This window comes from Salvelinus alpinus, chromosome 14 (assembly GCF_045679555.1).
Source record: "Salvelinus alpinus chromosome 14, SLU_Salpinus.1, whole genome shotgun sequence".
Taxonomy (NCBI): Eukaryota; Metazoa; Chordata; class Actinopteri; order Salmoniformes; family Salmonidae; genus Salvelinus; species Salvelinus alpinus.
The window spans coordinates 1,754,595-1,779,713 of NC_092099.1; the positions used below are offsets into that span (position 1 = coordinate 1,754,595).

Genomic DNA, 25,119 nt, shown 5'->3' on the forward strand with positions numbered 1-25,119 from the left:
GTTAGAAAAGATTACCTACACATACTGAGCAGCTCACGTTATAGACAGAAGCGCTACATGGCAGACCAATCCGAACACATCTCTCGGCATGTACAGCCCACCTATTGTCTCAGCCAATCATGGCTAGCGGAAAGTTTTCTGACTTTTTCCGTTGCTAAACCAACTATGCTCATAATTTAACAATTTTATTCCCATTAACAGATAGCATACAAGTTTGTTATTAAGGCACATGAAAGTTCACATGTTCCAGAAGGCATTTCTGCCAAAAAAAACACATTTTGATTAAAAATACAAGTTTACATTCAAATGTCTCTCCTGTGAAGTAATGACGTACGACATACACCTAGTTTCCTGAAATGAGTCATATATATATATATATATAAAAAAATAAAAAAATGGATTCCTCATTTATTAATGACATAAAACAATAAAGCCTTGTTCACCTTTTCACAACATGGAAAATAAAGTACATTTTCTATTTTATTCTTCATCTTATTATAATGTATATTCGACAGAGCCCATGCAGGAGCCGCAGGGGAACCTGAGTGTTCCTAGGGACATCAGCAGCCCTATCACATCTGATGAAGAGTACCTCAGCCCACTGGAGGAAGGCATGGACTTTGGAGGGCCTGAGACAAGGAAGATAGTCGACACACGATTCAAGGAGCCCCCTGCATTCCAGGTGAGACTGTGTAACACTGGATCCAAAAAGGATCTCTCGTGTGTATCACTTGGCTCTCCTTCACTTTACATTATCCTGTTGTGGTAAACTTAAGCATAGGGGCAAGGGATCAGTTTGGGATTTGGCAACTAGATCTTTCACAAAACGTTTTATTGGCATTGCAATACACTGTAAACTCTATAAATTGTTTTAAACTTAATCTCAAAGCCCTTCATATTGTATGGTGATTCATGCAGTGGATGTTCAAGTAACGTTTTACTTGACACCCAGCGTCATAACACGTTATGACATGGTCATAACCATGTCATAACAGCTGACATAACTTGTCATAACCTGTTATAATATGATCACAATACTGTCATGACATATATTTAGACATAAAAAATAAACGTCCCTTTTTCAGGACCATGTCTTTCAAAGATCATTTGTAAACATCCAAATAACTTCACAGATCTTCATTGTAAAGGGTTTAAACACCGTTTCCCATGCTTGTTCAATGAACCATAAACAATTAATGAACATTCACCTGTGGAACGGTCGTAAAGACACTAACAGCTTACAGATGGTAGGCAATTAAGGTCACAGTTATGAAAACTTAGGACACTAAAGAGGCCTTTCTACGGACTCTGAAATACACCAAAAGAAAGATGCCCAGGGTCCCTGCTCATCTGATTGAACGTGCCTTAGACATGCTGCAAGGAGGAATGAGGACTGCAGATGTGGTCAGCGCAATACATTGCAATGTCTGTACTGTGAGACGCCTAAGACAGCGCTACAGGGAGACAGGACGGACAGCTGCTCATCCTCGCAGTGGCAGACCATGTGTAACCACACCTGCACAGGATTGGTACATCCGAACATCACACCTGAGGGACAGGTACAGGATGGCAACAACAACTGCCCTAGTCAGTGCTCAGACTGTCCGCAATAGGCTGAGAGAGGCTGGACTGAGGGCTTGTAGTCCTGTTGTAAGGCAGGTCCTCACCAGACATCACCGGAAACAACGTCGCCTATGGGCACAAACCCACCGTCGCTGGACCAGATAGGACAGGCAAAAAGTACTCTTCAATGACCAGTCGCGGTTTTGTCTCACCAGGGACGATGGTCGGATTCACGGTTATCATCGAAAGAATGAGCGTTACACCGAGGCCTGTACTCTGAAGTGGGATCGATTTGGAGGTGGAGTGTCCGTCATGGTCTGGGGCGGTGTGTCACAGCATCATCGGACTGAGCTTGTTGTCATTGCAGGCAATCTCAACATTGTGCGTTAAAGGGAAGATCCTCCTCCCTCATGTGGTACCCTTCCTGCAGGCTCATCCTGACCCTCCAGCATGACAATGCCACCAGCCATACTACTCGTTCTGTGAGTGATTTCCTGCAAAACAGGAATGTCAGTGTTCTGCCATGGCCAGCGAAGAGCCCGGATCTCAATCCCATTGAGCACATCTGGGGCCTGTTGGATTGGAGGGTGAGGGCTTGGGCCATTCCCCCCAGAAATGTCCAGGAACTTGCAGGTGCCTTGGTGGAAGAGTGGGGTAACATCTCACAGCAAGAACTTGCAAATCTGGTGCAGTCCATGAGGAGGAGATGCACTGCAATACTTAATGCAGCTGGTGTCCACACCAGATTACTTTTGATTTTGACCCCCCCTTTGTTCAGCAACACATTATTCAATTTCTGTAAGTCACATGTCTGTGGAACTTGTTCCTTTTATGTTTCAGTTATTGAATCTTGTTATGTTCATACAAATATTTACACATGTTAAATTTGCTGAAAATAACGCAGTTGACAGTGAGAGGACTTTTCTTTTTTTGCTGAGTTTATATTGCATTATTTTATGGCTGGTTATGGCATCTACGTAAGAGTGTCAAAACCCACATAACCTACCACACAAGTCAAAACATTCCATTACACCATAGCCTACATGTCATGTTATATATACTGTATATATTTTTTAATTTACCATTTTAAATTATCATTGTAATTGCACACACATTGATGTGTGCTCTGTTGCTGATGACTGGGATGAATGCAGGAGCAGATTTCAGGAGCAGGACAATACATCCTTGTTGTGACTGATGATTGATATAAGGGAAAGTACATGATAGGCCTATTTGGATTGTATGATTAGGATGGTCATAATGCTTCTTGACAGTGTCATAAAGTGTATTTTCTACAAGTTATTTAAAATATAATGGGAAAAAGAACATGACTGTAAAGAATTCATCACAACAACAAAGGGTTTAAGAAACAAACTTTCAAACAAAAGGAAACTTCTTGGCAGAGAAAAAACAAATTGGAATAAATGTGAGTTTTGACACTCATATGACAATATATATGTATTATATATGTATGTATTATACACTGCTCAAAAAAATAAAGGGAACACTAAAATAACACATCCTAGATCTGAATGAATGAAATATTCTTAATAAATACTTTTTTCTTTACATAGTTGAATGTGCTGACAACAAAATCACACAATAATTATCAATGGAAATCAAATGTATCAACCCATGGAGGTCTGGATTTGGAGTCACACTCAAAATTAAAGTGGAAAACCACACTACAGGCTGATCCAACTTTGATGTAATGTCCTTAAAACAAGTCAAAATGAGGCTCAGTAGTGTGTGTGGCCTCCACGTGCCTGTATGACCTCCCTACAACGCCTGGGCATGCTCCTGATGAGGTGGCGGATGGTCTCCTGAGAGATCTCCTCCCAGACCTGGACTAAAGCATCCGCCAACTCCTGGACAGTCTGTGGTGCAACGTGGCGTTGGTGGATGGAGCGAGACATGTTGTCCCAGATGTGCTCAATTGGATTCAGGTCTGGGGAACGGGCGGGCCAGTCCATAGCATCAATGCCTTCCTCTTGCAGGAACTGCTGACACACTCCAGCCACATGAGGTCTAGCATTGTCTTGCATTAGGAGGAACCCAGGGCCAACCGCACCAGCATATCGTCTCACAAGGGGTCTGAGGATCTCATCTCGGTACCTAATGGCAGTCAGGCTACCTTTGGCGAGCACATGGAGGGCTGTGCGGCCCCCCAAAGAAATGCCACCCCACACCATGACTGACCCACCGCCAAACCGGTCATGCTGGAGGATGTTGCAGGCAGCAGAACGTTCTCCACGGCGTCTCCAGACTCTGTCACGTCTGTCACATGTGCTCATGTGCTCAGTGTGAGCCTGCTTTCATCTGTGAAGAGCACAGGGCGCCAGTGGCGAATTTGCCAATCTTGGTGTTCTCTGGCAAATGCCAAACGTCCTGCACGGTGTTGGGCTGTAAGCACAACCCCCACCTGTGGACGTCGGGCCCTCATACCACCCTCATGGAGTCTGTTTCTGACCGTTTGAGCAGACACATGCACATTTGTGGCCTGCTGGAGGTCATTTTGCAGGGCTCTGGCAGTGCTCCTTCTCCTCCTCCTCCTTGCACAAAGGCGGAGGTAGCGGTCCTGCTGCTGGGTTGTTGCCCTCCTACGGCCTCCTCCACGTCTCCTGATGTACTGGCCTGTCTCCTGGTAGCGCCTCCATGGTCTGGACACTACGCTGACAGACACAGCAAACCTTCTTGCCACAGCTTGCATTGATGTGCCATCCTGGATGAGCTGCACTACCTGAGCCACTTGTCTGGGTTGTAGACTCCGTCTCATGCTACCACTAGAGTGAAAGCACCGCCAGCATTCAAAAGTGACCAAAACATCAGCCAGGAAGCATAGGAACTGAGAAGTGGTCTGTGGTCACCACCTGCAGAACTACTCCTTTATTGGGGGTGTCTTGCTAATTGCCTATAATTTCCACCTTTTGTCTATTCCATTTGCACAACAGCATGTGAAATGTATTGTCAATCAGTGTTGCTTCCTAAGTGGACAGTTTGATTTCACAGAAGTGTGATTGACTTGGAGTTACATTGTGTTGTTTAAGTGTTCCCTTTATTTTTTTGAGCAGTGCATATACAATCATATGACATCATAATGTAATATGACACTGTGTGTCATGTAAAGTGTTACCGATGTTCCATATAGTGTAGTTTGCATTTCAAAAGTGACAGCATGGAAATGAGACTATGTGCTGTCAACTCCCATTTCAAAATGGCTCATCCTCTGTTTTAACAGGTAACTATGAATGATCAAGCGGTCATTGAGGGGCAAGAAGTGACCATGTCTGTCCGACTAAATGGACAGCCCAAACCCATGGTTTATTGGTAGGTTTCCTTACGCCATTAAATCATCAATTCAATGCTCTGTGTATTTAACCTAAACTGAAAAAGCCTGCTGTAATGTACAAGAGTTATTGATACAATACAGAATGTGTTTTGTCATGCATACACTACATGACCAAAGGTATAGTATGTGAACACCTGCTCGTCAAACATCTCTTTCCAAAATCCTGGGCATTGATATAGAGTTGGTCCCCCCTTTGCTGTTATAACAGCCTCCACTCTTCTGGGAAGGTTTTCCACTAGATGATGGAACATTGCTGCGGGGACTTCCTTCCATTCAGCCACAAGAGCGTTAGTGAGGTCGGGCACTGATGTTGGGCGATTAGGCTTGGCTTTCAGTTGGCGTTCCAATTCATCCCAAAGGTGTTCGATGGGGTTGAGGTGAGGGCTCTGTGCAGGCCAGTCAAGTTCTTCCACACCGATCTCGAAAAAACATTTCTCTATGGACCTCCCTTTGTGCTGAAACAGGAAAGGGCCTTCCCCAAACTTTTGCCCCAAGTTGGAAGCACAGAACCATGCCCCAGACCATTATTCTTCCTCCACCAAACTTTACAGTTGGCACTATGCATCAGGGCAGGTTGCGTTCTCCTGGTGTCCGCCAAACCCAGATTCGTCCGTCAGACTGCCAGATGTTAAAGCGTGATTCATCACTCCAGAGAGCCTTTTCACTGCTCCAAAGTCCAATGACGTCGAGCTTTACAGCTCTCCAGCGTACGCTTGGCATTGCGCATGGTGATCTTAGGCTTGTGTGCGGCTGCTCGGCCATGGAAACCCATTTCATGAAGCACACGACGAACAGTTCTTGTGCTGACGTTGCTTCCAGAGGCAGTTTGAAAACTCGGTAGTGAGTGTTGCAATCGAGGACAGACAATTTTTACGTGCTGCGCCCTTCAGCACTCAGAACAGGTGGTCCTGTTCTGTGAGCTTGTGTGGCCTACCACTTTGCGGCTGAGCCGTTGTTGCTCCTAGACCAGGCCTGGGAAATTATTTTCCATGGAGGGCCACATCATATGACAGGATTATACATCATGTGTATGACTGTGTTGACAGATATATCTTTTGTAAATCACTTTTTTAACATATAAACCACATCCATGTTCTCCTATTGGTAGGTATTTTCATTATTAAACATGCAATGAACTACACGGAGGGAAAAGTACACTGCATTCAGCATCACGGACAGAACTCTTGTTAACAGGTATGCACAAAAACACAAGAAAGAGAGAGAGCTCAACATTACATTTGGCTAAGGGGCAGTATCCTGAATTTTTTTGGGAGGTCACAGGCTTTTCCAATGGAAGTCTGTGGGTCTATATATAAAAATAGTTCCCAGATTGCAGTTTCTATGGCTTCCACTAGATGTCAACAGTCTTTAAACAGGGTTTCAGGCTTGTTTCTTAAAAAACAAACAAGTAATTGTAGTTTTTCCAAAGTGAGCTAATCAGGAAAGGTAGGCTTTTGGCGCGTGTGAATGATGGCGCGCTCTTCGTTATTTTCCTTTCCTATTGAACACCGTTTTTTCCGTCTGAAATATTATAATTTATTTAAATATTAGGGTACCTGAGGATTGTTTAGAAACATTATTTGGACAAAGTTTACCGGTAGCTTTTTGGATTCCTTTGTATGCATGTTGAAGTTGTGGATTACTGAAATCAATGGCGCCAACTAAAGATACTTTTTTTGGATATAAAGAAGTATAAAGAAGGACTGTATCGAACAAAACAAACATTCATTGTGTAGCTGGCACCCTTGGGATTGCAAACAGAGGAAGATCTTCAATGGTAAGTGATTTATTTAATCGCTTTTTGTGATTTTTGTGAAGCCTGTGCTGGTTGAAAAAGTATTTTGATGTTGTGCGCTGTCCTCAAATAATCGCTTAGTATGCTTTCTTGAAATCTGACAACGCAGTTGGATTAACAAGAAGTTAAGCTTTTAAATGATATGATATGTTCATGAATGTTTAATTTTATGAGTTTGTAATTTGAATTTGGCGCCCTGCAATTTCACTGGATGTGATCCCGCTAGCGGAACACCTAGCCCAAAGATGTACTACTCAATCAGTGTGAGGAGTGAAGTCTGATGGGCATTGACTAGAGCAGTGAAGTCAGGTATAGTGTCGCTATGCGCAGGATTGCTGAGAGGTGAGAGTCAGTAAGGGATGATCTGTGCCTTGACTTGTTATATTTCATCACTGAAAATGTCTTCACATACATAGTTTGCCCCAAACAGTACAAACATCTTCTGAGCATGACTCCTAGTCTTTGGAAAGTTTTGTTCATCGAGAGATACATAGAACCTTGTCAGTGACATTGCTTTGAATAGTTCTCGAATCACTGCATCAGACTGAAGATCGATAAGCTCAAGTTGCAGGTCAGTGGGAGCGTTATCCACATTGAAGGTGAAAGGAGAGGAAACCAACAGCATGTCATTTTCCAACACTTTGAAATCCTCAAAACGACGAGAAAACTCACTATTGAAAGCACGCAGGACCGATGTATACTTCTCCCGCTGGTCATCTGACAGGGAACAGACTAGTAGTGTCGGAAGGTGGGTGAGATTGTTGGCATCTACTTGGCAGGTCAGGAGGAGTAATTTTCCCTTGAAGGCTTTGACAAGGCAGATTTCTGACGTGCAAAAAGCCCCTTCCCTTGTAGTTTGGAATTCAGTTCATTCATGAGAGCCATGATGTCCACGGCGTAGGCAAAATCAGCCAACCATTCTTTATCTTGCAGTTGAGTGAAATCCACATATTTTCCTTTCATTTGCAATCTCCAACTTCAGGTCCCACACGTTCCGCTTTACGGCGGAAGCAAACAATGCTATTATCTGAGGATAGCACCCAAGCAAACATTCACAGACCATCATATTTCAACCCTCCAGGCGCGACACAAAACGCTGAAATAAAGATATAATTCAAGCCTTACCTTTGACGAGCTTCTTCTGTTGGCACTCCAATATGTCCCATAAACATCACAAATGGTCCTTTTGTTCGATTAATTCCGTCGATATCCAAAATGTCCATTTATTTGGCGCATTTAATCCAGAAAAACACCGGTTCCAACTCGCTCAACATGACTACAAAAGTTACCTGTAAGCTTTGTCCAAACTACTTTTGTAATACAACTTTAGGTATTTTTTTATGTAAATAATCGATAAAATTGAAGACGGGATGATCTGTGTTCAATACCGGAGGAAAACAATGTGGAGCATGCTTTCTGGTCACGCGCCTCTAACAAACAGTACACTTCACTCGAGCCTCATTCTGAACATGGCTACTTCTTCATTTCTCAAAGGAAAAACCTCAACCAATTTCTAAAGACTGTTGACATCTAGTGGAAGTGATAGGAACTACAAGAAGGTCCCTTACAAATCTGGATTCCCAATTGAAAAAAGAGTGACCTCAAAAACTAAAAAAATCAGAATGGTTTGTCCTCGGGGTTTCGCCTGCCAAATAAGTTCTGTCATATTCACAGACATGATTCAAACAGTTTTAGAAACTTCTGAGTGTTTTCTATCAAAATCTACTAATAATATGCATATATTAGCAACTGGGCCTGAGTAGCAGGCAGTTTACTCTGGGCACGCTTTTCATACAAACGTGAAAATGCTGCCCCCTAGCCCAAAGAAGTTTTAACCCAACCCCTCTTTTAAGCACCTTCCCCAAACTCAGCCATCTCACGTTTTGTTGTAGGGGAGATCTGCATAACCCAACTCTGTCTCTTCCAACAGTGAGATAAACTGCCTGTGGTTTAAAGATTTTTCTCTTATGAAGTTTACCACTAAATGACTGTATCCACAACATGGCTCATTTTCAGAACACATTTACAGAGCACCTGATGAATAATGCAATGCAGGAAAATAATTTTCTGATCTGGGTTCAGCTCAGCTACTTTTTATTCTGTCAAGTTTGCGCACCCATCAGTGGTCACAATCTTTCCCTGTGGTTGTGCTCTTCTTTGACTGCACTGATGCAAGCTCCTCTGTATTTTCAAAGTCTGGGGTTATGCCTCGTAAGAATATCAACAACTGCACTGTGTCACGTGCATCACTGCTCTCATCCAGGGCCAATGAGAAATAGGTGAAATCCTTTACCTTGTCTTTCAACTGTTGTTCCATATTCTCTGCGATGTCCCCAACACGCCGTGTCACTGTTCGTCTTGACAGGGAAACATTTTCAAACAGCTCTTTCTTGTCGGGGGAAAGTATTGCTGCAGAGTCAATTAAACATTCTTTAATGAATTCGCCCTCAGCAAATGGCTCACTATGTTAGCAATTTTGTGGGGCAGTACATAGCTAGCTCTCTCAATTCCGTCGTTTGCTGAATGCAGTTTTGTTAAAAGTCCTTGCTGCTTTTGCAGCTGAGAAAGCAACTATTTTGATGCACTTGCCCTCTGCTAAGAAGACATATTCCTATATTTCTCTGCATGCTTTGTCTGGAAGTGTCGGGACAAGTTATAGTCTTTCAAGACAGCAATGCTCTCTTTGCACACCAAGCACACAGCTTTCCCTGATACCTCCACTCTTGCTGGAACACCCTACATTCATTGTCTACTTTCCTTTTCTTTGAAAAACAAAGGCCCTTGCCCAGGCCTGTCCTAGACTTTTCCACTTCACAATAACAGCACTTACAGTTGACTGGGGCAGATCTAGCAGTGCACAAATTTGACTAACTGACTTCTTGGAAAGGTGGCATCCTACAACGGTGCCACGTTGAAAGTCACTGAGGTCTTCAGTAAGGCCATTCTACTGCCAATGTCTGTCTATGGAGATTGCATGGCCGTGTGCTCGATTTTATACACCTATCAGTAATGGGTGTAGCTGAAATAGCCGAATCCACTAATTTGAAAGGGTGTCCACATACTTTTGTATATTGTATCTTGCCATTAGAGTTTTGTGCCTTCTCCACATTGGCATGGTTCACATTGGCAAGACAATGGTTGCTAGGTTTCTGTAATACATTTACAATGTAGTCTTTATAAAACCAGTATACTGTAGTTCCCTCTCCATTGTAATGCATCTCTAAACATTGCAAAATATTTCTAAATATAGAACTCTCTCTTTGTTCAGGCTGAGGGACAGGGAGACGATAAAAACAGACTTGCACCACAAAGTGCGTGAGACCAAGGACTGCACTTTTGAAATGACCATCAACTCAGCTCAGAAGTCGGACACGGGAGTGTACACCTGCAAGATCATCAATGAGTATGGAACAAAGCAGTGCGAATGCAAACTGGAGGTGAAAGGTACAGTACAGCAATGTTGTCTTTTTCCAATGCCTCTCTTTGCTGTATGCCAATCAAATAATACAAAACGTTGGATAACATATTTGTTATGTGAGGTACATATAATGCCTTATAACACCTATACTGTGTTATAACACTGACTCGAAGCAAAGTAATAAGAGCAGTTGTTCTACCCGCACAATGTGTAAGCTACAAAGCTTGGCAGACAACTTACACTCTTCCAGTAAATAATCAAAAGGCATTGGTACCATTAAGAATCTTTAGTTGAAGACATTTTGTTTGAAAACTGTAACAGATACAGAAAGGAGAAACTGTATGAGAAAAAGTCCCTATATACATTCACACAAATGGATACAAATAAAGAACAGCATCTCTATCACGAGTGAGCAACAACAACTAGCCTAGCTAGCCAACATGACCGTGCAGATATGATGCCAATCACAGGAAATGTACCACTAAACATATACACATCATCTAAGTGTCCATATAGCTTAATACATATGATTTAGCTTTGTCAAGAGAGATATCTGAACACTTAAAATAGCTAGATACATCCAAAAACCAAGAAGCTAAATTCCATCCCAAAACGATAGCTAGCATGCTAACGCACAATGTTAAGTGAATGGGTGATAGTTAGCGTGATTAGCTTAGCATCATCGGAATTTAGAAAACTAAAATAAACATGCAAAAAACATTAATATTCTAGAAACCCAATTTGAATTAGCAAAAGCATTTTCTAATAACTCGAAAGTATGTACAGACTCATCTTTAACCAAGGCCTACTAAAATGAACGAATAGAGCTTGTCTGTCTTTTCTGTTCTGACAGGAAATAGCTCTTCACCGATAGTTAGCAAATTAAAAGCTATAGTACCCAAATTTACCACTAGATGACAACATAGGACAATATAATACTTTGTACAGAAGTACAGCTATCAGAACAGTACTATTAAGCTATAAACTCACAAGTCATTAAAACATCCTTATAAGCAGTGGTGGGAAAAGTACCAAATTGTTATACTTAATTAAAAGTATTGTAGCGACCCGCACAGACAGCTATGTGTTATGCTGTTAGGTATTTGTGTTGTACTTACCAGTACCCAGTGTTCGCGTGGCCAATCAACCTGCTATCTTCCAATCACAGGAATTCCTGGAATGTTCTAACGCTGGGCATCCTGGTGATTGGTGGAGTGGGGGGGTTGGCAGGGGGGTGGAGCATTGCAAGTTTAAGACCATGTTTAGCCATTGTTCTCTCTCTTACGTCTGGTCTTCACAAGAGAAGGTCACGGTTGTTTTATATGGATATCTTTGTCGGCGCCATCGCCTCGCTTCAGGTGCTTAGAAAACTATGCAGTTATTTGTTTTTTTAGGTATTCATTCTTACATTGTTAGCCCAGAAAATCTCAAGTGTTATTACATACAGCCGGGAATAACTATTGGATATTAAAGCGATGTCAACTTATCAACATTACGACCAGGAATACGTCTTTCCCGAAGTGGATCCTTTGTTTGGAACTCCACCCTGGACATGGGATCTTATCTCGGAGGCTGACCCAAAACAACGCAGTCGCAGCATGAGAGGCAGACGGAACGGCCTACTGGTCATACTCAGAAGGCGAGCACACCATCCACCGCTTCCGAGGATATTACTCGCCAATGTCCAATCTGGTAGAATTCTGTATCATTACTCCTCTAACTTCCGCGAGGCATACAAAGCCCTCCCCCGCCCTGCATTCGGCAAATCTGACCATGACTCCATTTTGTTGCTCCCAGCCTATAGACAGAAACTAAAACAGGAAACGCCCGTGCTCAGGTCTATCCAACGCTGGTCTGACAAATCGGATTCCACGCTTCAAGATTGCTTTGATCACGTGGACTGGGATCTGTTCCGGATAGCCTCAGACAATAACAGTGATGTATACGCTGACTCGGTGAGCGAGTTTATTAGCAAGTGTATCGGAGATGTCGTACCCTCTGTGAATATTAGAACCATTCCTAACCAGAAACCGTGGATTGATGGCAGCATTCGCACAAAACTGAAAGCGCGAACCACCGCTTTTAATCATGGCAAGGCGACAGGAAACATGACCGAATACAAACAGAGCAGCTGTTCCCTCCGCAAGGCAATCAAACAAGCAAAGCATCAGTATAGAGACAAAGTAGAGTCACAATTCAACGACTCAAACACGAGACGTATGTGGCAGGGTCTACAGCCAATCACGGATTACAAAAAGATAAACCAGCCCCGTCGCGGACATCGATGCCTTGCTCCCAGACAAATTAACCCAACAGCCAATGAAATTGCAGTGCGTCAAATTCAATCAACAGAAATCTCATAAATCAAATTTCTCAAACATACAAGTATTAGGCACCATTTTAAAGATACAATTCTCTTTAATCCAGCCACAGTGTCTGATTTCAAAAAGGCTTTACAGCGAAAGCGCCACAAATGATTATGTTAGGTCACCACCATGTCACAGAAAAACACAGCAATTTTTCACTCCAATTTGCTTACCGCCCCAATAGGTCCACTGACGATGCAGTCGCCATCACACTGCCCTATCCCATCAGGACAAGAGGAATACCTATGTAAGAATGCTGTTCATTGACTACAGCTCAGCATTTAACACCATAGTACCCTCCAAACTGGTCATTAAGCTCGAGACCCTGGGTCTTGACCCCTCCCTGTGCAACTGGGTCCTGGACTTTGACGGGCCGCCCCCAGGTGGTGAAGGTAGGAAACAACATCTCCACCCTGTTGGTCCTCAACACTGGGGCCCCACAAGGGTGAGTTCTCAGCCCTCTCCTGTACTCCCTATTCACACATGCCTGCGTGCCATGCACACCTCCAACTCAATCATCAAGTTTGCAGATGACACTATAGTGGTAGGCTTGATTACCAACAACGACGAGACGGCCTACAGGGAAGAGGTGAGGGCCCTCGGAGTGTGGTGTCAGGAAAATAACCTCTCATTCAACGTCAACAAATCAAAGGAGATGATCGTGAACTTCAGGAAACAGCCGAGGGAGCACCTCCCCATCCACATCGACGGGACAGTAGTGGAGAAGGTAGAACATTTTAAGTTCCCCGGCGTACACATCACGGACAAACTGAAATGGTCCACCCACACACACATTGTTTTGAAGAAGGCACAACAACGTCTCTTCAACCTCAGGAGGCTGAAGAAATTTGGCTTGTCAACTAAAACAGTCACACATTTTTACAGATGCACAATCGAGAGCATCCTGTCGGGCTTTATCACCGCCTGGTACGGCAACTGCAGCGCCCTCAACCGCAAGGCTCTCCAGGCGGTAGTGCTGTCTGCACAACGCATCACCAGGGGCAAACTACCTGCCCTCGAAGACACCTACAGCACCCGATGTCACAGGAAGGCCAAAAAGATAATCAAGGACAACAACCACCCGAGCCACTGCCTGTTCACCCTGCTATCATCCAGAAGGCGAGGTCAGTACAGGTGCATCAAAGGTGGGACCGAGAGACTGAAAAACAGCTTCTATGTCAAGGCCATCAGACGGTTAACTTCTTATGGCTGGGGGCAGTATTGAGTAGCTTGGATGAATAAGGTGCCCAGAGGTGCCCAGAGTAAACTGCCTGCTCCTCAGTCCCAGTTGCTAATATATGCATATTATTACTATATTTGGCTGGAAAACACTCTGAAGTTTCTAAAACTGTTTGAATGATGTTTGTGAGTATACCAGAACTCATATGGCAGGCAAAAACCTGAGAAAAAAATCCAACCAGGAAGTGGAAAATCTGAGGTTGGTCGATTTTCAACTCAGCCCCTATTGAAGATACAGTGGGATATTGGTCATGTTGCACTTCCTAAGGCTTCCAATAGATGTCAACCGTCTTTAGAAACTTGTTTCAGGCTTCTACTGTAAAGGGGGGCTGAATGAGAGGGGATTGAGACATAGGTCTGGCAGAGTGCCAAGAGCTGGTCACCCGCATTCACATGAGAGGTAGCCCCCGTTCCATTTGCTTTTTCTGAAGACAAAGGAATTCTCCGGTTGGAACATTATTGAAGATTTATGTTAAAAACATCCTAAAGATTAATTCTATACATCGTTTGACATGTTTCTACGGATTGTAACGGAACCTTTTGACATTTTGTCTGCAACTAGTGAACGCGCTTCGTGAGTTTTGATTTGTTTACCAAACTCGCTAACAAAAGTAGCTATTTGGACATAAATGATGGACATTATCGAACAAATCACATTTATTGTGGAACGGATTCCTGGGAGTGCATTCTGATGAAGATCATCAAAGGTAAGTGAATATTTATAATGTTATTTCTGACTTCTGTTGACTGCACAATATGGCGGATATCTTTTTGTCTTGATTGGGCTCTGAGCGCCGACCTCAGATTATTGCATGGTTTGCTTTTTCCGTAAAGCTTTTTTGAAATCTGACACAGCGGTTGCATTAAGAAGTGGATCTAAAATTCCATGTATAACACTTGTATCTTTGATCAACGTTTATTATGAGTATTTCTGGAAATTGATGTGGCTCTCTGCAAAATCACCGGGTGTTTTTGGAACTACTGAACATAACGCGCCAATGTATACTGAGATTTTTTGATATAAATATGAACTTTACCGAACAAAACATACATGTATTGTGTAACATGAAGTCCTATGAGTGTCATCTGATGAAGATCATCAAAGGTTAGTGATTAATTTTATCTCTACTTCTGCTTTTTGTGAGTCCTGTCTTTGGCTGGAAAAATGGCTGTGTTTTTCTGTGATTTGGCGGTGACCTAACATAATCGTTTGTGGTGCTTTCGCTGTAAAGCCTTTTTGAAATCGGACACTGTGGTGGGATTAACAACAAGATTACCTTTAAAATGGTATGAGATACTTGTATGTTTGAGTAATTTTAATTATGAGATTTCTGTTGTTTGAATTTGGCGCCCTGCACTTTCACTGGCTGTTGTCATATCGATCCCGTTAACGGGATCACAGCCATAAGAAGTTTTAACATCTGCTAACCATGTGTATGTGACCAATAATGTTTTATTTGGGATTCAATTCAATTTGATTTGATTTTATATTTCGCGTGGACTATGGCCAAGCAGTAGCCTGTGTGGAGTTGGGTTAATAAACAGTGAATTCATAAACTCAAACCTCTGTCTGGACAATTGTTCCTTTATGATCTAGCCAGGTCATTACAGTATAGATACCTTCCTCTATGGGATGCCCCCCCCACGAGACAGTTGAGCAAATGTAGGCTAATGTGATTTGCAAAAAAAAACTTCCCAGGACATAGACATATCTGATATGGGCAGAAAGCTTAAATTCTTGTTAATCTAACTGAACTGTCTAATTTACAGTAGCTATTACAGTGAAATAATACCATGCTATTGTTTACGGAGAGTCCATAGTTATGAACTTCAAAATGTATTAATAAACTAAATAGGCACATTTGGGCAGTCTTGATACAACATTTTGAACAGATATGCAATGGTTCTTTGGATCAGTCTAAAACTTTTCACATATACTGCTGCCATCTAGTGGTCAAAATCTAAATTGCATCTCTGCTGGAATAATACATGATGGCCTTTCTCTTTCATTTCAAAGATCATGGTTCAACATATTTTACCAGATCTAATGTGTTATATTCTCCTACATTAATTTCACATTTCCACAAACTTCAAAGTGTTTCCTTTCAAATGGTATCAAGAATATGCATATCCTTGCTTCAGGTCCTGAGCTACAGGCAGTTAGATTTGGGTATGTCATTTTAGGCAAAAATTTGGAAAAAAAGGGTCAGATCCTTATGAGGTTTTAATTAATAGAAAGTTATTCAAGTGAAAGTCAGCCAGTAAAATACTACTTGAGTAAAAGTTTTAAAGTATTTGGTTTTCAATATACTTAAGTATCAAAAGTAAATGTAATTGCTAAAATATACTTAAGTATCAAAAGTAGAAGTAAAATTATAAATCATTTAAAAATCCTTATATTAAGCAAGAATTTTCTTGTTTCTAAAATATACGGATAGCCACTCCAACACTCAGACATTATTTACAAAAGATGTATTTGTGTTTAGTGAGTCCGCCAGACCATAGGCAGTAGGGATGACCACATGTTCTCTTGATAAGTGTGTGATTTTCACAATTTTCTTGTCCTGCTAAGCATTCATACTTTTGGTGTATGGGAAATGTATGGAGTTAAAAGTACAATATTTTCAATAGGAATGTAGTGAAGCAAAAGTAAAAGTTGTCAAAAATATAAATAGTAAAGTACAGATACCCAAAAAACTACTTAAGTAAAAATACTTTAAAATACTACTTAAGTACTTTACACCACTGCTTATGAGACTCAAATCCATGATTATTGCACAACTTTTAAAACACAGGTGATATATTTAAGTATATACCTTACTAAATACTTAACTTGGTGCAGACTGCCAGATAACGAACAAGTCACAGATTTGATAAAATATTCTCTCTTGTCCTGTGTATCCCCTAGTGCCACCAGTGGAGCCAGGCCTAACCATTATCCGTCCAGTGATGGACATCACAGCGGACGCAGGTGAGACGGTCATGTTAGAGTGCCACATAATTGGACCACTGGAAACAGACGTCGATTGGCTTGCAGATGGTAAACTGATCCAGCCAGCTCTGCTCAACTGCAAAATGCATTTTGACGGGAAAAGGTGCAGGCTGCTCCTCAACTCAGTGCACGAGGACAACAGTGGCTCCTATACGTGCAAGCTGACCTCGGCCAAAGGTAAACTCTTAACTGCACTGTCATCTGCTTCGCTTGTCCTCTTCACTTCTGTGGTTTAGAATAACCAAACGTATAGATTAACCAAAAGATAAATTAGCTTATATATATTATTGCATACATATACAATATCATATCATATGGATGATAACATGTAAGTCATCAACTTCCCAGAATCAAACTGGAGTTCTTGAAATTAGTTGAATGACCATTTTAATTAATAAAACCGGTACTGTAAATGTTTTACTTTATTTTCAACTATATTTTCAAGTTTGTTTCTTTACTTTGACCTTGTTTTGTTTTAGAGGAACTGAACTTAAGTGGCCAACTCAAAGTCATCCCTTCCATCAAGCCCCTTTTCACCCGCAAGCTGGATGCCTTAGAGGTGATTGAGGGACGTAACGCCCGCTTTGACTGCAGGGTCAGTGGAACACCTCCTCCAAAAGTCAGCTGGGGACATTTTGGTAGGGGACCCATTTTCATCATGTTCACCCAGGCAAATCATTTCCTATAAATAGCCTACTTTTTGAAAGTATTTTCAAATACTTATTTCAAATACTAATTTCAAATACATGGGTTGAATGCATGTGAGTGTATTTGAGTGTTTTAAAATACATGCCAATACTTTCCAAGTTTATTTCCGAATACATTTCAATAATTAACTACTTCGAAATCTATGTAAAAGTAATTGAAATATTTTATATAGTATTTGAACCCAGGTCTGGCAGGTACACATTGTTACATAGTAATACTACAGTTAGTACTACAGTTATACTTGTTTGTGGCATGCACAATTTCAAGGTTTCGCAAATAAAATCTCTGTGCAGACAATGTCTCAATGTCTGTATGTCCTCTTCTCTCCCCAGACCATACACTGGTAGAGAGTGACAATGTGCAGATCTTACAAGAGGGAGGACGTCACTCCCTCATAATCTCTCATGTCACCAATGAGGACGAGGGCTTCTACACAGTCATCGCTTGCAATCCACACGGCGATGCCGAGAGTGCCGCTGAACTCTATGTCCAGGAGCCCAAACCTGCTATGTCATCTCAAATGTACGAACACACTTACCACCTACAGTCCTCACCATATGTATTTGGACAGTGAAGCTACATTTGTAAATTTGGCTCTGTACTCCAGCATTTTGGATTTGAAATCTAAATGATTAATATGACAGAGACAGTACAGAATTCCACCTTTTAATTTTACGGTATTTTCATATATATGTTTTACCATTTAGACATCAAATCACTTTTATAACTTTATGTGTCCCCCATTTGAAGAAATCATAAGTATTTGTACAAATTCGCTATAGTGTGTTAAAGTAGTCAAAACTTTAGTATTGGTATTATAATCATTGCCTGCAATGACTACATCAAGCTCTACAAATACGGTTGGTGCGTTTGCAGTTTGTTTTGGGTCATGTCTTGTCCAATAGTAACTGAATGGGGAATTATGTCAGGTGTCATTTTGGAGTGAGAATAAAGTGAGAATAAAATATGTTTCTAAACACGCTTATATTCATTTGGATGCTGCCATGATCATGACAAATCCTGAATGAATCATGAATAATGAAGAGCGAGAAAGTTACAGAGGCACAAATATCATTATTCATGATCCATTCATGATTTTTCTTTATCGTGGCAGCATCCAAATGAATATATTCATTATGAATTTAGAAGTGCTCAGAAACATCCTCTCTGCACATTTAGAAATAAAATGACTCCAGGCACCATTCACCATTAAGTTACTATTGGACAAGGCATGTCCCAGAATATACCCAAAACAATCTGCAATCTGCACCCAACGAGATGTAGAGTCAAGCTTGATGTAGTCATTGGGTGCAATCGATTTGGGACCAAGTACTAACCTTTAGACTCGTTTAAAACTTCTTTGGGATTGGTGTCCCATCCACGGGATGGTTGAGCTAACATAGGCTTATGCGATTAGCATAAGGTTGTAAGTAACAAGAAAATTTACTAGGACATAGACATATCTGATATTGGCAGAAAGCTTAAATTCTTGTTAATCTAGCTGCACTGTCCAATTTACAGTAGCTATTGCAGTGAAAGAATACCATGCTATTGTTTGAGGAGAGTGCACAATTTTGAACATGAAAATGTCTTAATAAACAAATTAAGCACATTTGGGCAGTCTTAATACAACATCTTGAACAGAAATGCAATGGTTCATTGGAACTTTTTACAGACACTGCTGCCATCTATTGGCCAAAATCTAAATTGCATGATGATGGTACAAAAGAAATACAAAAGAACGGTTGGTTTTTCTTTGTATTATCTTTTACCAGATCTATTCTCCTACATTCCTTTCACATTTAATTTGTCCAAATACTCCAAGTGATTTCTTCAAATGGGGGGGACTAGATACTGTATATAACGCGGGGGAGACCGGGGGCAATTGTACCACCTTAAATTTCTCCCAAAAGAAACTAGCTAGAGTGACGAAACTCAGTACATGCCCATTAAAGTTATCTCCCTGCTTGAAAAGTTTCAGCCAAATTTCTCACTATTTGCTCGTTTTATGGGCAAGTGTTTGTTTTTTAGGAGTGTAAGTAGTTTGTTCCACTGGCTTTACATTTTTTATACTATCCTGAGCATTAATTAATGATTGACATGTGTCACTATTGTTTTCTCTTGCTAGGCACATGTTGTCAAGTCAAGCAGCCAAATGATGAAAACAAGGGATTTTTACTTTAAGATATTCTGAATTATACAAATACTAACGTTCAATATCCTTGGAGTGCCAAAGAAGTTGTAAACATATATGATCTGGGCACCATTAGTCTTGAATCCAAGATGGCGTAGCAGTCGGACGTGTGTTTGTATTGTCCTGTCGTGTGTAAATAGTAAATAGTAAATAGTCTTCGTATTTTTCGTATACATTTCGTATATATTTTAATTTCACTTTCCATCTAGGAACTGAATATACATTCCTACATTCCGCCTCACCCAATGTGGTACGGACCTGCAATTTTTTTTTTATACTTTAGAACCGTAACCACAATCAGAAGCTAGCCAGATAACTAGCTACTAGCTAGTAGTCAGTTAGCCACTGCTGCGGTCTTCACCCTCAACTCGGACACAGCCAGCTTCAATACCGGGCCAATACCTGCCAGTCTGCAAGCGCGATATCAACCCAGAGCATATAGGACTGCTTTTTCTCTACCACATCACCGGATTCCTGACGCAAGCTCTGGACAATTACACCGTATCATCACAGCTAGCTAGCTGCAACCGAGTGGCTACTACTGGCTAACACCTCTGTCCCGAAGCAAGCACCAGTTAGCCTTGAGCTAGCCTCGAGCTAGGCCCATCTGCCGGCTAGCTGAAGAGGTCTACCAGCGAATTCTTGGGCTACAATACCAGCTACAAGCTAATTTAGCCATTTTTTTGCCGCTGCTAGTAGCTTTTTACCTTCTGCACAGACACCAGCCCTGTTATTAGCCTGGATATTACTCACCAATTTACCAGCATCGGACTGTCTCTCGACAACAACGCCGGATTCCTGCCGTAATCCCTGAGCCACTGCTTCTGATCCTCACAGCTAGCTTGCGGCTAGCGCAGCTAGCGCCACTGCCACGAAGCTAGCACCAGTTAGCAAACACAATTCTACAATTCACAACCTCTCTTTCGCCATCACCATCTGGCTTGGATTCTCTGTCGACACGACCACGTCTGAGCAGACCCCCTCCGTCTGAGCAGACCACCCCCCGGGCTACTAACTTTAAACGCCGCGTGCTAGATTAGTGGAGGCCTCCGAGCTCCATCTACGGCTGCCCCCTGGACACTATGATCACTTGGCTACATAGCTGATGCATGCTTGACTGTTTCTGTTTATTTGTGTTTTATCTGTCGGCTCTGTGCTTTAACTCAGGATCTGTGTGTAGTTAATCCGACCCTCTCTGCCTAGTCGTCGCCATTTTTACCTGTTGTTGCTGTGTTAGACTAGCACCCTGTTATTGCTGCTGTTATCTTACCTGTTGTTTTAGCTAGCTCTCCCAATCAAGACCTGCAATCACTTTATGCCTTATTGTATGTCTCTCTCAAATATCAATATGCCTTGCATACTGTTGTTCAGGCTAGTTTTCATTATCATTGTTTTGGTTTGCAATGGACCCTGTAGTTCCACTCTCCGTACCTCTGATACCCCCTTTGTCCCACCCCCCACACATGCGGTGACCTCACCCATTGAGACCAGCATGTCCAGAGATACAACCTCTCTTATCATCACCCAGTGCCTGGGCTTGCCTCCGCTGTACCCGCGCCCCTCCATACCCCTGTCTGCACATTATGCCCAGAATCTATTCTACCACGCCCATAAATCTGCTCCTTTTATTCTTTGTCCCCAACGCTCTAGGCGACCAGTTTTGATAGCCTTTAGCCGCACCCTCATCCTACTACTCCTCTGTTCCTCGGGTGATGTGGAGGTAAACCCAGGCCCTGCATGTCCCCAGTCACCCTCATTTGTTGACTTCTGCGATCGAAAAAGCCTTGGCCTCATGCATGTCAACATCAGAAGCCTCCTCCCTAAGTTTGCCTTACTCACCGCTTTAGCACACTCTGCCAATCCTGATGTCCTTGCCGTGTCCGAATCCTGGCTTAGGAAGGCCACCAAAAATTCTGAGATTTCCATACCCAACTATAACACTTTCCGTCAAGATAGAACTGCCAAAGGGGGAGGAGTTGCAATCTACTGCAGAGATAGCCTGCAAAGTTCTGTCATACTTTCCAGGTCTATGCCCAAACAGTTCGAACTTCTAATTTTAAAAATTAATCTCTCCAGAAATAAGTCTCTCACTGTTGCCGCCTGCTACCGACCCCCCTCAGCTCCCAGCTGTGCCCTGGACACCATCTGTGAATTGATCGCTCCCCATCTAGCTTCAGAGTTTGTTCTGTTAGGTGACCTAAACTGGGATATGCTTAACACCCCGGCAGTCCTACAATCCAAGCTTGATGCCCTCAATCTCACACAAATCATCAAGGAACCCACCAGGTACAACCCTAAATCCGTAAACATGGGCACCCTAATAGACATTATCCTGACCAACCTGCCCTCCAAATACACCTCTGCTGTCTTCAATCAAGATCTCAGCGATCACTGCCTCATTGCCTGTATCCGCCACGGGTCCGCGGTCAAACGACCACCCCTCATCACTGTCAAACGCTCCCTAAAACACTTCTGCGAGCAGGCCTTTCTAATCGACCTGGCCCGGGTACCCTGGAAGGATATTGACCTCATCCCGTCAGTTGAGGATGCCTGGTCATTCTTTAAATGTTACTTCCTCACCATATTAGACAAGCATGCTCCGTTCAAAAAATGCAGAACCAAGAACAGATATAGCCCTTGGTTCACTCCAGACCTGACTGCCCTCGACCAGCACAAAAACATCCTGTGGCGAACTGCAATAGCATCGAAGAGCCCCCGCGATATGCAACTGTTCAGGGAAGTCAGGAACCAATACACGCAGTCAGTCAGGAAAGCAAAGGCCAGCTTTTTCAAGCAGAAATTCGCATCCTGTAGCTCTAACTCCAAAAAGTTCTGGGATACTGTAAAGTCCATGGAGAACAAGAGCACCTCCTCCCAGCTGCCCACTGCACTGAGGCTAGGTAACACGGTCACCACCGATAAATCCGTGATAATCGAAGACTTCAACAAGCATTTCTCAATGGCTGGCCATGCCTTCCTCCTGGCGACTCCAACCTTGGCCAACAGCCCCGCCCCCCCCGCTGCTACTCGCCCAAGCCTCCCCAGCTTCTCCTTTACCCAAATCCAGATAGCAGATGTTCTGAAAGAGCTGGAAAACCTGGACCCATACAAATCAGCTGGGCTTGACAATCTGGACCCCCTATTTCTGAAACTGTCCGCCGCCATTGTCGCACCCCCTATTACCAGCCTGTTCAACCTCTCCTTCGTATCATCTGAGATCCCCAAGGATTGGAAAGCTGCCGCGGTCATCCCCCTCTTCAAAGGGGGAGACACCCTGGACCCAAACTGTTACAGACCTATATCCATCCTGCCCTGCCTATCTAAGGTCTTCGAAAGCCAAGTCAACAAACAGATCACTGACCATCTCGAATCCCACCGTACCTTCTCCGCTGTGCAATCCGGTTTCCGAGCCGGTCACGGGTGCACCTCAGCCACGCTCAAGGTACTAAACGACATCATAACCGCCATCGATAAAAGACATTACTGTGCAGCCGTCTTCATCGACCTGGCCAAGGCTTTCGACTCTGTCAATCACCATATTCTTATCGGCAGACTCAGTAGCCTCGGTTTTTCTAATGACTGCCTTGCCTGGTTCACCAACTACTTTGCAGACAGAGTTCAGTGTGTCAAATCGGAGGGCATGTTGTCCGGTCCTCTGGCAGTCTCTATGGGGGTACCACAGGGTTCAATTCTCGGGCCGACTCTTTTCTCTGTATACATCAATGATGTTGCTCTTGCTGCGGGCGATTCCCTGATCCACCTCTACGCAGACGACACCATTCTATATACTTCCGGCCCTTCCTTGGACACTGTGCTATCTAACCTCCAAACGAGCTTCAATGCCATACAACACTCCTTCCGTGGCCTCCAACTGCTCTTAAACGCTAGTAAAACCAAATGCATGCTTTTCAACCGTTCGCTGCCTGCACCCGCACGCCCGACTAGCATCACCACCCTGGACGGTTCCGACCTAGAATATGTGGACATCTATAAGTACCTAGGTGTCTGGCTAGACTGCAAACTCTCCTTCCAGACTCATATCAAACATCTCCAATCCAAAATCAAATCAAGAATCGGCTTTCTATTCCGCAACAAAGCCTCCTTCACTCACGCCGCCAAACTTACCCTAGTAAAACTGACTATCCTACCGATCCTCGACTTCGGCGATGTCATCTACAAAATAGCTTCCAACACTCTACTCAGCAAACTGGATGCAGTTTATCACAGTGCCATTCGTTTTGTTACTAAAGCACCTTATACGACCCACCACTGCGACCTGTATGCCCTAGTCGGCTGGCCCTCGCTACATGTTCGTCGTCAGACCCACTGGCTCCAGGTCATCTACAAGGCTATGCTAGGTAAAGTGCCGCCTTATCTCAGTTCACTGGTCACGATGGCTACACCCACCCGCAGCACGCGCTCCAGCAGGTGTATCTCACTGATCATCCCTAAAGCTAAAACCTCATTTGGACGCCTTTCCTTCCAGTTCTCTGCTGCCTGCGACTGGAACGAATTGCAAAAATCTCTGAAGTTGGAGACTTTTATCTCCCTCAACAACTTTAAAAATCTGCTATCCGAGCAGCTAACCGATCGCTGCAGCTGTACATAGTCCATCTGTAAACTACCCACCCAATTTACCTACCTCACCCCCCATACTGCTTTTATTTATTTACTTTTCTGCTCTTTTGCACACCAGTATCTCTTCTTGCACATGATCATCTGATGATTTATCACTCCAGTGTTAATCTGCTAAATTGTAATTATTCGATTTATTGCCTACCTCATGCCTTTTGCACACATTGTATATAGATTCTCTTTTTTTCTACCATGTTATTGACTTGTTTATTGTTTACTCCATGTGTAACTCTGTGTTGTCTGTTCACACTGCTATGCTTTATCTTGGCCAGGTCGCAGTTGCAAATGAGAACTTGTTCTCAACTAGCCTACCTGGTTAAATAAAGGTGAAAAAAAAAAAATAATAATAAAAAAAAAAAAAAAAAAAAAATTTGACTATTCAATATATTGTGAGAGGAACCGAACCAAACAGGGGTGTTACTGTAAATATTGGTTACATACATAAAAATAAGTATTTCTTGCAAAGTCATTACATATGTCTATGATGATATGATAGTTCATAAACGTTAATGTTTTTTTTAAGTTAAGTGAGTTTATTTGGTTTATTTCTTAGGCGTTACATTTGACCCCAGTTACTGTTACAATTGCCCCTGGCATGGCGGCAAATGTAACGTCAGGACTTTTCAGATTGAAATCTATATTTTGATCTGAGCGTTTTATGCACAGACCTAAATCAAATCAAATTGTATTTGTCACATGCTTTGTAAACAACAGGTGCAGACTAACATTGAAACGCTTACTGAAGGGTCCTTTTTCAACAATGCTGAGTTAAACATAAAAATAAAATAAAAATACAAATATTGACTCCAGGAAGAAATACACAGTGAATAATGAATAACAATAACTAGTAAAAATAACGT

General features: G+C 42.6%; 1 protein-coding gene across 1 annotated transcript in view; it reads left to right on the plus strand.

Moving 5' to 3' along the window:
• The window catches only part of LOC139539205 (striated muscle preferentially expressed protein kinase-like), a 111,573-nt gene that overhangs the window by 25,580 nt on the left and 60,874 nt on the right, over window positions 1-25,119 (plus strand). Inside the window, exons 4-9 of the mRNA XM_071342106.1 lie at window positions 516-682; window positions 4,802-4,890; window positions 9,976-10,151; window positions 16,639-16,899; window positions 17,202-17,360; window positions 17,763-17,952. Coding sequence (XP_071198207.1) covers window positions 516-682; window positions 4,802-4,890; window positions 9,976-10,151; window positions 16,639-16,899; window positions 17,202-17,360; window positions 17,763-17,952 — 1,042 coding nt within the window. The remainder of the gene's footprint in view (window positions 1-515; window positions 683-4,801; window positions 4,891-9,975; window positions 10,152-16,638; window positions 16,900-17,201; window positions 17,361-17,762; window positions 17,953-25,119) is intronic.